General features: G+C 39.4%; 1 protein-coding gene across 5 annotated transcripts; it reads left to right on the forward strand.

The window, feature by feature from the left end:
- Nucleotides 1-6,325: 6,325 nt before the first annotated feature.
- Nucleotides 6,326-12,887, forward strand: LOC121295574. 5 transcript variants are annotated; one of them, XR_005946947.1, is made up of 6 exons: nt 6,326-6,430; nt 8,564-8,641; nt 10,098-10,247; nt 11,120-11,178; nt 11,454-11,842; nt 12,425-12,887. XR_005946947.1 is itself a non-coding variant. In XM_041220375.1 (6 exons), the coding sequence occupies exons 3-6, from the start codon at nt 10,167-10,169 to the stop codon at nt 12,638-12,640; spliced, it is 690 nt and encodes a 229-aa protein (XP_041076309.1). In that variant the 5' UTR covers nt 6,326-6,430; nt 8,564-8,641; nt 10,098-10,166; the 3' UTR covers nt 12,641-12,887. The 5 variants fall into 5 exon arrangements, 4 of the variants coding, with proteins under 4 accessions (XP_041076309.1, XP_041076307.1, XP_041076308.1 ...); XM_041220375.1 differs by having other exon boundaries at nt 10,098-10,192; XM_041220373.1 differs by lacking the exon at nt 10,098-10,247.
- Nucleotides 12,888-14,075: the final 1,188 nt, after the last annotated feature.

The following is a 14,075-nucleotide window of genomic DNA, read 5'->3' on the forward strand; positions in this document are numbered from 1 at the left end:
ATCAGTGGTGAATATACTGCAGTAACTTTATTCAGGTGTGTGGGGTGTTACAAAGGAACCCATGGCTTGATCCTTTTTTTTCTTCTTTTGGCAACAGACCCTATTGGAAATTCCACTACTTAAGACACTAAACAAGATGAAAAAGGTTTACCTTTCTTCATTCCAGCAGCCTATCAATATAAGTATTCTGAATGGGCACCACTCTCTGTGCTCAACACATTTTTGAAATGCTTGTGATGCAAGGCTGGATGTTAGCAGCTGCTGATGATGGAAGTGAAATGCATGCCCCAGACTAAAAACAAAAACATGTCATAGCACAGCAGACTCGCTAACCCAAACCCTGCTGGTTCGAACTGACCTCCAATCTGAGCCACGCTTTCACAATGAAATCAATGCTGACCGCAGCAGCAGAATTCTAACAGCAATAATTCAATATGTGCAGCTGTCTCTGTATTTGTATTCAAATACAAAAATTTATAATTGATTATTGATCAAAAACATTCAGACAGGTGGTTTTTAATACAGTACAATTTACAAACTGGACAAATCACAGAAGGTTTAAACTGGATTCTGTTCTAGCAGAATTGGGAGAAAAATGATTCATCTACTTTTGCCACTACTTGCCTTCATTTTTAAGGTATTTTACCGATGTACCCTACCTAAAGGAATGCAGCATCTCCAAACCACATCCATTAGCTAAGTATGTAAAACAAGGAGGCATCATATGAGGCACCTGTCTACGCAAGCCTGTACATCATTTAAGTATTATACAGAATGTCATATTGACTGCCAGACTTGGTAAACGAGTATCTGGAAGACGATGAATTAATAAAATGAATAAATGGTGTTTGTTGTCTTGCCAGCTCATCTGGGGCAATCGTATACATACAGCTCCAGTACCTGCTGCTTAATATTCAGCAGCCATAGCTTAATACATAATGGTCTGTCTTAATGAACAGCATCAAATCCAAATATTGTCACCTTTTAACTGTGTCAGCCCCCTGCTGTTTCCACCCAGAGGATATCAACAGAGCCCTTTACTAACATTTCTAGGTCTACAGGTTTGAAAGTGGTATTTAAAAGGGGTCTATTTTAATGATCTGAAGGGACCATGTGTCCTATAGTGGGCGTGGACTGGTTGCCAAGCCAGCTTGCCGGCTGATGCATCTAAGCCTGGGCAATAGAGTCAGGGTGTCCACACTATGTATACTGAGTGGGGCGAGAGGTCCACTCTCCAAGGTGTTTACAGATAAAATGTTGCTCTCAATGGCAGTTTTGGAAGGAACCGTGAAACACCTTTTTTTAACTTGTCTGTCAAATAAAAATGGTTCCAATAAGTGATGCAACCAGTACTGAACGTGCCAAAATGAAATCTTCCCCAAATCATTTAAAAAAATGCAATGATGTAAATTCTTCACCGTAATGTTATGAAAAGTCTTATTACACATAATAATTCTGTTTCAGTGTTCAATGACTTCTCATACTGTCATTTTGATTACTGCCATATAGATTCCCTGTAATGTTTGCAATAGCGGCACATCAAAAGGAAATACTACATAAAAGAAATTACTTGCTGTGCTGCTGGTGGAACGTCTGTAATTGAGTCAAAATAACCTGTTTTTCCAATTCTATAAATTTAATGTCCATTTTTTATTGGTTGCAATTAAAAAGGTGTTTTTGACAGTCCCATTAAGCAGTTTTTTTTTTTCTTAAGTTTAACGTCTACTCGTGTGGTCCAAGCCCTGATGGCTGACACCCCCCTCCTCCCTCCATCTCTAAACCAAACAGTACTCGGGAGCAGCTGAGTGAACTTCAAAGTGGCCAGAGGGGGTACCCTTGCGTTCCTGGCACTTGTCATTGTCTCACAGGCTAGCTACTCCCTTTTAACTGTAATTATTTCCAACTGCTCCCAAAACGCTTTGAAGGGAAAGAAGAGAGACAGAGAATGGAGAGGGTGAGCATGCTGCAAGCACCTGCAGCAAACTGGAAAGCACACAGGTGGGGGTGGGGCACACTGCTGGAGCTGAAGGTTCTACACTCGTGGACAGGACTGGACTGTCCTTGAAAAAAGAAAGAAAAATCAGCTCATTTAACGCCCACGAAGGACAGCTGCTCTAGCTCAAAACGTTTTGTGTGTTGTTCATTTATTTTGTAAGCTGCAGTAGTAACAGTATACTGTGTGTGTGTGTGTGTGTGTGTGTGTGATTATATATATATATATATATATATATATATAAAGCAGCATTCTCGAATGCTATGTAGCAGTCTTTCCCCACCTGCCACATCAAAAGGTCTCATGACCTCAACTGTCATTTGAATTTAACGCTAGGATTCTAAAATTCCACATGTTTTCTGTCAGCTATTGAACAACTCAGGATAACCGCTTCTCCGTTCTCACTTTAAAAACAGGGCTTATTATGAATAACAACAGATGGCTTCTCTTGCCATAGTAATAGCACTGCTGTGCGGTTTAGGAGGGTGTGTCTAAAACCCTTTGCTTTCCATTATTATCTGCTAATGTTCTCCAATCCATCCATTACCCTGTCTTTATCATGTGTTCCTGTCAGATCATCTTCCTGAGCCCTGAGAGTGCCTGAGTGTTACCTTTTTAAATTCTACATGCTGTTCCCTTTTAATGAACCTTGAAGACGTTTTTAATCCCAAAAAGGAAGCAAGAGGAAAAGTCCAGATATGTTTTTGATTAAAATCAGAATCCTAGCATTGCCACAGTTGTTAATGAATAAATACAGTACTATAGAAAGCAGTAATGAAATCTGCTTTTTAGGTAGACGGCAGAATAAATAATCTGTGGTCTGATTTACAAAAGAAACGTCACTGGCCTTGTAAACAACTTGTTTACGCGCACGTTTTAATTTACAAGCCTCTGAACTTTATTGCACAAATCATTACCGGTTGCGTTAATAGGACTTGCGTATATCCCTGCCACTCTGTGACACACTTAGGCGTTTTTTCCATCACTTAAAACGCATTGATGTATTTTACAACCTTTGCCCCTCCTGAGGTTTAATAGGTAGAAATCCAGCGATTCCGAGCCCAAGGCAGCGCAATCAGTGAAAGAGTTCAACTCCTCCCCCACCAGAAAGTTCCACAGATCTGGATTCAGAAGACAACGGTCACTGAAGTGATATGCCTGAGAAACAGCCTCTGTTGGGGGCAGTTAAAAAAAAAAAAAAGTGCTTTAAATAAATAAGATTCAGAAGACTGATATTCAAGAACAATGGCATGCCCCACTCTCCTCAGAAAGCTCGCTGATATTCAATACTGTGCCGTTCCATGTAAGGCTGCCACACTTGAAGCTGGGGTTGTCATCGTGCCAGCAGGTGTAATTAACAGAATGTTTTTGTGTCTGTTCTGAAGGCTCTTACAATGAAGGGTCCCAACAATTTGGGTTTTTTCAGCGGTGGCTGCCAAGACTGGTATCGCTTTGAATGTCGTATGAAGTGATCCGTTTGATCAGCCTACGAGGCGCCAGGAAAAGCTACCAGCTATCAGTGGTTATTTCAGGATTACCTCTGACAGGAAGAGGTTGGTGTAAAAAATGCACGAATAAGATCCAAGGGGTGGCTTGTCACGTTGGGATCCAAGTTGATAAAATCAACCCCTCTGTCAAGTAGACAAATGCTTCAACTTGTGTCTTGACGTGTTTTGAAGTTAACAGTGAATCACCATTGCAGGACAGAATCTACTCAGGGATACGAAGATACGAAGCAATGCAAATGGGACAAAACAGAACAACCAATGCTCCCCAAAGCCCCGCTCACCAGAAAGTGTGGTTGTAATTGCTGCGCTTTCTAGGTCAGTCTTTGATCTTTTTTATATATATTTTATAATCAGTTTTGGAAGACAGGGAAAAAGGCTGCAGGGCAGGAAAGTATGGATGAACAAAATGCAAAGTAGTGAAGCGCAGAAAGGACTCCTAGAAAGTTTTATATCAACCTGAAGAAACCAGACTTGAAATAAATAACGCTCCAGATCACTGGCGTCACAATAAAACACAAGGAGCCACAGTTAGGATTAATGATGTGAAAAGGTTTGCATAGCTGCGGCTGAGAGATCATTTTACAGCACTGCCCCACACAGCAGTCTCTGGCGTTTATTCAATAAATTCTCAGAGACAGAGCAAGAGAACAGACTTCACTTTCGTTACCAACATGCCAGCACACTAACTTAACAAACAATAACTTAATCAACTCAGTCATGCATCTCTTACAGTAAAATGGTCTTCATACGACAGTCCTAGGAGTGGAATGGTCTTCAGAGCCATTTCAGCAATCTTTACAAGTTATGTTGTTTTTCTTCCTATCTACTCTATCTATAACAGAATTGACGTAGAATAACTATTTGAAGTACTGCAAGCTCTTACACTATTTAAGGACAGTGGGGATATTCAAACCCAAATAAACAGCTCAGATCTGAGCATCGGAACAAGTGGTAAACACTGTCTATTCTTTGGGGGTAATACCTACTGTATTACTGTTACAGTAACCGTACAAAACTTGAAGATCCATGGAATTGTTATTAAATATTCAAACAGGAAAAAAAAAATAAAAATCAGGCAGTTTGCTTCAGGCCCATACAGGTGGAGGACGGAACAATAGCGCCCTCTAGTGGTTGGTGAACGCCAACAGTCTAAAAGCTGTGGAATAAAATCAGGAGACAGGTTTCAAGCGGAATTAAGCGCAGGAAACAGGCTGCAAAATTTCATTTTTAAAAAACAACCACGGAAAGGCATAATTTTAAAAGTAGCCGTCGCTGTTGAAAACACATCTATGTGTCTAACCAAATCCTTTTTTTTGTACATGTAATCTTTAGATCTTGAAAATTGAATCTTCAGAATACCTGGTCCATAACAGCCAAACAGGACCGGAGCGGCGTTCACAGCTTTGGAAAATGTTTGGGAGCAAGGAATTGTTTTGCATTGCTGTCTATATTACTAAGGTTTTGCCCTGTAAGAAAACAGTTTACTGTATCACATTAACGATTTAATAAGCAACACATCACAATTATGCTTAAGATGTTATGTAAAATGTGAAAAACCTGCTTACCTTTAACAAACATCTTCAACATGTCTGTCATAAGGACAATCGCGTCGCTGCTCACTGCAAATCCAATATAAGCTGTTACTCTCGCCAGTAATTTTTAAATAGTTTTGTTTTCACTTCCATTATATAAAGCTATAACGTCACATTTTTTTTTAATTTTTTTTTATTTTGCTAAATAACTCCACTGTATCAGAAATGCATCACAACAAAAGTGACAAGACAGTAGACATCTTAAACGGATCGCTTTACATATCACCAATATCGATTCGTCTTTGTGAAATTGTTTAGGATTTATAACAAATTATAAACATGACTATAAAGAACAATTATATCCATCTGTTCAAATTACTGTAGATAATAACACGGAGTTTAGATTTAACTGAACCATGAGGAAATAGTTTTGTCGTAGAAGGTTTTTAACGGCTCCTTGTTTTGAATATGCGTATTTTGTACACTTCACCTTTTAAAAGCGGCGCCATTAACTCCATTCTCAACAACTGTGTACGACTTTTCTGATTCGGGGTTCAACGAACCAATCAGCGCACAAGGTATCCCTGCTCGCACAGGCGATTGGATCGTCGAAACAGTTGCTTTCTGGGATTGTAGTCCAAGTTAATTGTTAAAAAAAAAAAAAAAAAAAAAGTCACAGCTGGTCGGTTTGTAGTTTTATCCAAGTTTCCATTCTGATGTTTTCAGTAAACGCCCTTTGCGTGACGCGACCGCTGCAAAGATTAGCTTCGTACTGAGACCGTCAAAACACTGAAAGTGTTACGATCTGCCAATTGTAAATTCATCTTTCTCTGAAAATGATTACAGATGCATGTGACGTGCTTAGTAAATGGTAGTTAATTGCACAAAGTTTAATGTGTGTTCCTCATGCATATACTTTCCCTTCGTTTACAATGGTGTGTGTGTGTGTGTGTGTGTGTGTGTGTGTGTGTGTGTGTGTGTGTGTGTGTGTGTATATATATATATATATATATATATATATATATATATATATATATATGTGTGTGTGTGTGTGTTTTCAGTAAAAAATCGAAAAAAAACGACAAAACACTTGTGAACAATGTTATTTTCAAAGCATATAAGTACAAATGTTAATTATTATAATTATATAATCTATTATTATTATTATTATTGTTATTAGTAATAGTAGTAGTAGTAGTAGTACTGTTGTTATTTTAAATATTTTAGAACACTTTAAATGATTTCACATACTGTATGTCCCAATGTCTGTGTTGTGTTAGTGAGAGAGCTTTACATCAGTTTCATTTCTCAACATAGGGTGTGTGTGCGTTGCGTGCAAGCAGTCACGACTTAGTTTCATTTCTGCACATAGTTAGAGTAGGGAGCCATTTTAAAAGGTAAGAGAACAATATTACAAAGTAAAATATCCGCTATAGACTATTAGCCCTGTACTTGTAGACTGTATTTGATCGAAATGTATCGTTTAAGAATGCATGTGGGCTGGGGTGGGGGTGCTAGCTTTGGCATCATTTACTAAATAACAACGCTGCACAACTGCGACTACAGAATACTCCGCCATTTTCCATTAGAGAAATAAACGCAGTAAGAAATGTGGCGTTCGCGTGTTAGAGAATATTTATGGGAACGCTTAATCAAGCACATTTTGATTGATATTCTCGATTTTTTTTTTTTATAACGCAGTTAGGGATGGATTACATTATTTTAAAAACAATTCTTCGCGCTGTAGCATTAGGCCTGCACAATTTACTTACAGGTTCACACATTCAAGGGCACATGCGGTTCATCTAGTCAAGGAAAGGCAGATGTAGTCTGGACATTGGTGTTTAATCATTAGTTTAGTGTGGGGGAGTCAGGCTGTCAGCTCCCTAGCTGGGTTCTCTTTTCAAGGGAGTCAGATACTCTACCAAACTAGTTGTGAGGGTTTGCTGTTAACTTGAGTTTGCAAGGGGTTAAAAAATAAATAAACACATGATTTTAAAACCCTTACCATGCGGTAAACATGAAGAAATTGTTGTTAATGATGAAATATGTATAGACACTGTACACTATGTCATTGTAAAAATGAAAATACAACAATTGTTTTCATTTTTGGTAGCTGTTTTTGATTGACAGAGAACCTACTAATTTCTTACCAATGAGGTGCCTAGCTCTTGGAGATGCATGACAGTGATTGGCAGTCTCAACCAGTGTGTGCTCTGACTTTCCTAAGAGCTGGGTGACGTGGCATTATCAAGAACGCACAAACACAGTCAGAGATTGAACTAGAGTATTCAATGATAACTGGTCATTGGAATTTGGTTTTCGTGAAGTTAATGGCAAAGCAATGTGTATGTTGTGGTAGAAGACTTACAACATGGGTCTTACCCGATTGGTAGTGAGCTGAAAAAAGACAAGGTGGGTAAACTTGTTGCAGGTTTTCATGCACAGCAAAACGTGTGTCGTGCTCATGTAAAAGACTGTGATAATGTTACCGATTTCAAATTGCAAGGCAACTAGCTAAAGATAAAAAAATACAAATAAAACTTTGGCAGGATAACTAATGAAGCCATGTTCCCTAGATTCCACTGAGTCACTGTTTTCATTTTAAAAATAGGGATGACATTGTTAAACAAGTCAGACTCAACATTTGCCAGAAAGGTGGAAACTATACCTGAAGACTTGATTTCTCACCTGTGCAGTGCTGTTGGGAGAGGATATTTACAAGCAACTGATGACATTTGTATTCTGACACTTGTCGAGAATACAAAACAGCAGAAAAGTTTTGGGGTAACTTTCTAAGTAAATAAAACTAAATAAAACTTTCTAAGTGCAGTTGGGACAATGTCCCTCCTTCCTGACTTGTATCTCTCACTGATTCGTTCTGAATACTTTAAACCCACCCCAAGTACTGAGTGGCAGCAAATTTCTACATTTCTGTTGGAGGATTGTAGATGTTTTTATGAATTTAAACACAGATTACAATTAGAAACAGAAGAGTGTTCTTGCTCGCTGGATTTAAAGCTGTATTCCAGTTCCATAGGGAAGATTTACAGGATCGTGGGATTTAAAACAGAATTGCAAATTGTGGCGAAATATAAAAAAATGCCTAAACACACAGACTCCAGAAGCATGTGCCCGTGACCAGAAGGATTTCGCTGTGGAAGACGGCAAAGGAAAGAAGGTGTGCAAGTAGTCGAAGTAACCGAAAACAATAATTACATACTGCATCTAAAAAGCAAAAACCCTGAAAAAACCTGATATCGGTGAATCTACATAAAATAGCTAAAAAAAATAAACACTGAAAAACAAGTTTAATAATGTGGCTTATCTTCAGTTACATCTGGAAGCACTGTTCAAACTCTACTTCCTGTTTGTTTCTGATTGGTTACAGTCAGGAGCGAGACAAACAGTGATTCTCAAGCCAGATCAGGAAGGGAGGCAGCAGCAAATCCCATTAATGTCTCACATTTCCTGCACAACTGTGATCTGTTAAAATTTATTCAGCTTCAACATGTCATTGTTTCTTTTAGTTCATTTAGGTAGGGCTTCAGGAACATCTAACACAACACTATCCCAGAAATGTTCGATGAAAAATGCACTATGACTTGGTAAGCAAGTTTTTTTTTTTTTGTTTGTTTTGTTAACCCTGTAATAAACCAAGATTACTTCTGTTTGTATTGGTGGCTTAAAATGCTAAAAATATGAAATAAATAGTGCAGTAGGGTTAACACAGGATAACCCCATGCATTGTTATCAAGTGAGTTATCTTTGGGATTGGTAAATCAATGGGTCTGTGATGCTCAAAACTTGGTTTGGAAACAGGACTGGATAAATCCATCTAGCTTGCCTCTAGTCCTGTTTTCTTTTAAATCAGCAAAAGATTATTGTAGCTGTTTAAGTGACTTATGAAAGAGGTATGTGCAGTCTTTGATTTCTCAGATTACAGGCACCTCCTAATCATTTCAGTTACAAATCCCCAAAAGTTTATTCTGCAAGAGGAAAAACACACATTGGAAGGTGTGGCAGGGAGCCCTGGCGCTGGTTCCTGTGCAGCTGAGACGCGCTGCTAGGTAACCGATTTGGGCAGTTGGGCTCGCCAGTGCTGAGCGGATCAGAGGTCCGGATTGGCTAGGGGGCGTGCCCGGGGAGGCTGCACGGAGTTCATAAATCGTCTGAGCTACACCTCAGGGCTACTGCACTGCCATTACTGTACAGACAGGCGCTGAGTGAAAGCCTCCTTTGTTTACATCGAGGAGAGCGTCTGCTCCATAGGATGGCTACTACAGAACCCCTCAACTGCAAGACGGCGCCTGTGTACCCTGTTGTCAGCACTAAGGTGTTGTTAAATCTGCACAACCGTGCGGCGTGTCAACACCAGTGCTCTGTCTGCCTCGTGATTACTTAGTGACGACCCACACGTGTACCACATCACCATGTTACATATGGTTACATACTGGTCCTGCTGAGTCAGGATAGGCACAGAGCAGTTGGCTGCCAGGATGCAGAGGCAGAACCAGCTGACGATCAGCAGCCACCGAAGGCACTGCTGAGGGAGCAACAGGAGGCGTGGATGAGGGGTATGATAAAAGTTTCAATAAATAAAATGTAAGTGTGCGCAAGCCCACTTTGTTTAAAAAATAAATTGGCAGACGCTGTGTGTATCAGAAGAGCACAACCGGGAGTTTACAGTAACATGCGATGTGCGTTCAGCAGATAGAAAGCAGGTGTTGAGTGTGTATGTCTGTGTGTCAAATAAGACACAATTTTCAACAGCGAAGACGTACAGTAAAGAAAGAGCTTTAAATATTTATAAGACATTCCCGTATATTTTTAATTTTGACATCGAGGAGAAGAGTCTTGTGAACACGAAACGCGAACTCCAGAAGACATAAGACAAAAAAGGTAAGCCTGGTTATATTTAAACTATTTGCATGCAGTATGAGCTGCTGACGAAAAGTCCCGGGACTTGCTTGAGACTGCAGTTGAATTCCAATTCGTAAATACATTTTCTCATTTCGAACGCTTGACGATGTCAGCCATTTTTTCTCACTTTTTCTTGGAAAGATGCTTGAGCTTGATGACGAAATGCAGTAACCCCGTCCAAATCCTGCTTCGGCCCTGAGCCAGATTCAGATGTGTTGCGAGGCTGGAGTTTCACGGTACGGCTCGGCTTGGGTATCTTGCCAGTGGAAAACCACCCGCACTTGTGTATTAGTAAGTCTGTGCGGCATGTCAGCACCAGTGCTCTGTGTCTGCCTCGTGATTATTCAGTGATGATCCACACATCACCCTGTTACAGAAGGAAATAAAAACCCCAATTAAAATGACAATTATGTTTTTATAATTAAGACAGACGCTTGCAGCTTGGATACCTCTCTCTGTAACTGAAGACCTCATCATGCCTCGTGCTAGATGAAAGGCATGCGCAATTTTCTGTTTCTCAAGCCTTGGCGTGGGGAGACTCCTAACATGTGCATTGGCAGACAAACTCCTTGCAGTTTGACCTGTCCATTCTCACACTGTAAGAGGAAGTCTCCTGTGGCCAAGGACATGGAAACTGCAAGTGGGCATGCATTTCCATGTAGCTTATGGTTTTAACTCCTGCCAACATCAATAATGATGTAAAAGGGTTAAATCAGGGTGCCAGACACAAGCCTCTGGATTTGAAGACTGGATCATGTCATCAAGCGAGTCATATCTTCAAACCAGCTGTAGGGTAAGGTACTATGAGGAGATCAGTGACTGCCATCGATAAGTGAAACTGCCTTCTTAGATGAAGAGAATGCCCTGTTACCATACAGTAGATGAATTTCTAATTTCAGGAAAGTCAAAGTGTAGAAATCTGTTACTGTGATTCACAAAGGACTTTTAGGATACAGTATAATATTTAAAAAACAAAGTGTCCAGTCCCATACCGAGCATCACTGTTTTAACAATGATCTCAACCTAATGACTGCAGTTGAAGCAGAGTAAATGGATCATTATCATACAGCGATGGCAAACAAGCCCATTGCACAATTGGCAGGATTAGCTATAAAAGAATAAGATCTAATTCTAATCTTTTGAGTTGTTTTTTGGAATTACAGCAGGAACTTCGAGCAAGACTCACGGAAGCTGATCCAGGATTTCGTAAGTGTTGATAAAGGTATGTGTAATTGGTCAAATGAATAGAGTGCAGTGAACCCAATTGAAATCAAATGTCTTTTTTTTTTTGTGATTGAATTTTATTACAGATGTACAAAAATATTACAAATGTGTGACTTTTGTTTTCATACCATAGAAAAGAGCCATCAATTGAAAATAATGATATTATATGACACAGTCAGTCCTTGTTTTTTTGTCACAAAAATAGTTATTGTACAATATATTAGTTCTTGATCCTTGAAGACTGACACCCACCATTTATTTGTCTGTTTTCAGAGTCACCCGAATACCTTAACCATGTGTCCAGACAAGTAGACAAATACAGACACCAGACCGTGCCACTGAAGAAGCCAACAGAGTATCCACTGAGAATTGGGGGGCTAGATGACACAATCTATGAAGAAAGGGAGGATGAGCTTGAAGCATGGGAAAACTTCTACATGCCTGACCGAGTGGAGATGAGAGTTATCGGTGCCATTGATACCTTCCCGAGTCTGGCTGTGGGGCTGCAGCTGATCATTCTGGCAGGCAAAGATGGCAACGTCTATGCTTATGAAAATGAGGTGTTGCACCAAGTGGCTGACAGCTTGCAGGACCTCTTCAAAAATGGGCTTGCCTTTCCTGGAACCAGAATCTACAACTATGGGGAATGTTTTGAGTCAATGGTAAGATTATAAAACTAGTCAGAAAGTCAAAGACGTAATGACCAGGGTGCTGTGAACACACAATGTCCATGTTTTTCCCCTGTCAGAAGGATATCAAAAAGGATAGCAATGTTGGAGATGTGGGTGTGCTAATTACATTGTGAGACCTTTTACTACATTATTGTGATGGCATGTTATATATCCAGAGGTTCCTAAACTGTGGTCTGGGGACCTAGTTGAAACATAAAGCTGATATAAAGCATATATCTAGAAAACCACCTTTCTAGTTCTGATGAAATTAGAAAAGTACACTATGAGCATTTGAGTTTCACAAGCTATGGTTTGAATGAGCCTTTTTCCTGTCTGTATCATTGGCCATATATGAAACTGGGTCTAGAGAAGAGCTTTTTTCAACTGTGATGAAACTTGGTCTAGATAATGTACATAAACTATTGACAGCATTGTAATCTGGGATGATGTGTATGTCAAAGTTACATTTTTACATGCGTCTACAGTGGGTGTTACGTTGGTGATAACTGTCATTTTGAATGGCAGGGGTGAATGTCACTGATGTGCTTGTTCTGTGTTTTGTTTTTTTTTAAGACGGGTGATGAATACAGTGAATTATTGCAGAGTGAAGACGTAAAGAAAATTAAAGATGAGACCAGGGAATTCATCCTTAGCCATGAAGATGAATTTCTGAGGATACTGGCCTGCATTGAAGAAAAAGAGAATGCAGAAAAGGTGTCCAACGAAGTTGTACCTTGTAACAGCCACATTGCATCTGTTGTGTGGAATGGATTGCAAGCGTGCGCATGAATTGACCGTCATTTCTTTGAAGGATCAGAATTTTAAGAACTATAGAAAGTAAGGTACATCAATAATGGGCATGTTGGAGTCTCCTGCCCCCTTCCAGAGCGCTGGCAGTAGGGTGGTCGAAGCAGGGGGCTGAGAGTTCTGCTTCATGTAGTGGACAGTTCTGTACTGATCACACCGTGTAACAATTTTTTATTTTTTTTTTGTTCCTGGGTAGTAAGTGTTATTTTCTAATTGCTTATGCCTCAAAAGTATAGAAAATGGCTATTATTCCCCACAAACTTTGCTTTTGTGACCAGGACAGGTAAATTTCAAAATATCACTATTTCCAATGAGACAACGGGCGCTTTTGTGTCTTTTCGTTCACATAAAGTCAGAAAAAAACAACATGTGAATCCAAATTAACATGTATTTATACTAAAGTAATACAAAAATGACTACAAAAGATTTAGAAGTGAGTAGTTTTTTGAGATTTAGGATTATACTGTAAATTTACAGTATAATCGTAAATCTCAAAAATTCTTGTCTCATTGGAAATAAAAACAGCTTCAGCAAGTAGATGTTTAATTTGCTTTGTGTTATTGTGCAATATGTGTATATATGATAACAGTCTGACATGTTTTGTGTATTGTTGTTTGTGATGTGCAGAACTAAATAAAACAAACAGTAATTCTAAGTGCCCGTGTGTATTGCAGCTAAGGCAAACGCAGTTAGACAGTAAAAATTGGGAGCCAACTCCAGGACCAATATATACCCATTCCACAGTACAGCGAGGAGCGATAAAACGAGGGGTGGGGGTATATATATATCATTATGCCCTGGCACTTAAAGTTACACGTTTACATGTCCCCATGTGTTGCTACAACTGCTTAAATAATGTACCTGTACTATTTATTTTTATTGTTAACATTGGGGTTGCCACTTAAGGAACTCTAAAATAAGGAACACATTTGTGAGCCCTTAAGAATTTGCCATATTATGGGCTTCAGAATCCTAACAGTAATTTACAAGGACTGTATGAATGCACTGAAACAGATTACAGCCCCCGCTGCAATGAAGCGCTTTTAGGGCATGTTTATTTACAGTGACACAGATATGAGCACAGCACAGACACCACCGAACCTTCACCACTCAACTGACAGTAAACACGAATTGATTAATTGATTAACTTAATTCACTAAACCACCCAACAACCGCACGTGAACAATTAAAAATAACTGAACAACACGCACATGGATTTCAATCAAACATGCAATCTCACAAAATTTATCAATCATACATACATTCTCACGTGCCATGCACAATTGATTATGTTCTTTTCCTTGACTATTTCTGATTGCTCCTTGCAGCAGTGAGAAGAGGTTTGTCTTTCAGGATCATGGTGTGGAAGTCAGCACATCCCAGATCAAAATTCAGACTCGCAAGCAGTTCACTCTTT

The sequence above is a fragment of the Polyodon spathula genome, chromosome 20, assembly GCF_017654505.1.
Source record: "Polyodon spathula isolate WHYD16114869_AA chromosome 20, ASM1765450v1, whole genome shotgun sequence".
In the NCBI taxonomy this organism is placed as follows: Eukaryota; Metazoa; Chordata; class Actinopteri; order Acipenseriformes; family Polyodontidae; genus Polyodon; species Polyodon spathula.

Coding starts and splice junctions, on each gene's coding strand:
- LOC121295574 (XM_041220373.1), top strand. CDS start 8,613: ATGTTCGATGAAAAATGCACTATGACTTG. Junction 11,179..11,453: donor TTTCGTAAGTGTTGATAAAG/GTATGTGTAATT, acceptor GTCTGTTTTCAG/AGTCACCCGAATACCTTAAC. Junction 11,843..12,424: donor GGGAATGTTTTGAGTCAATG/GTAAGATTATAA, acceptor TTTTTTTTTAAG/ACGGGTGATGAATACAGTGA.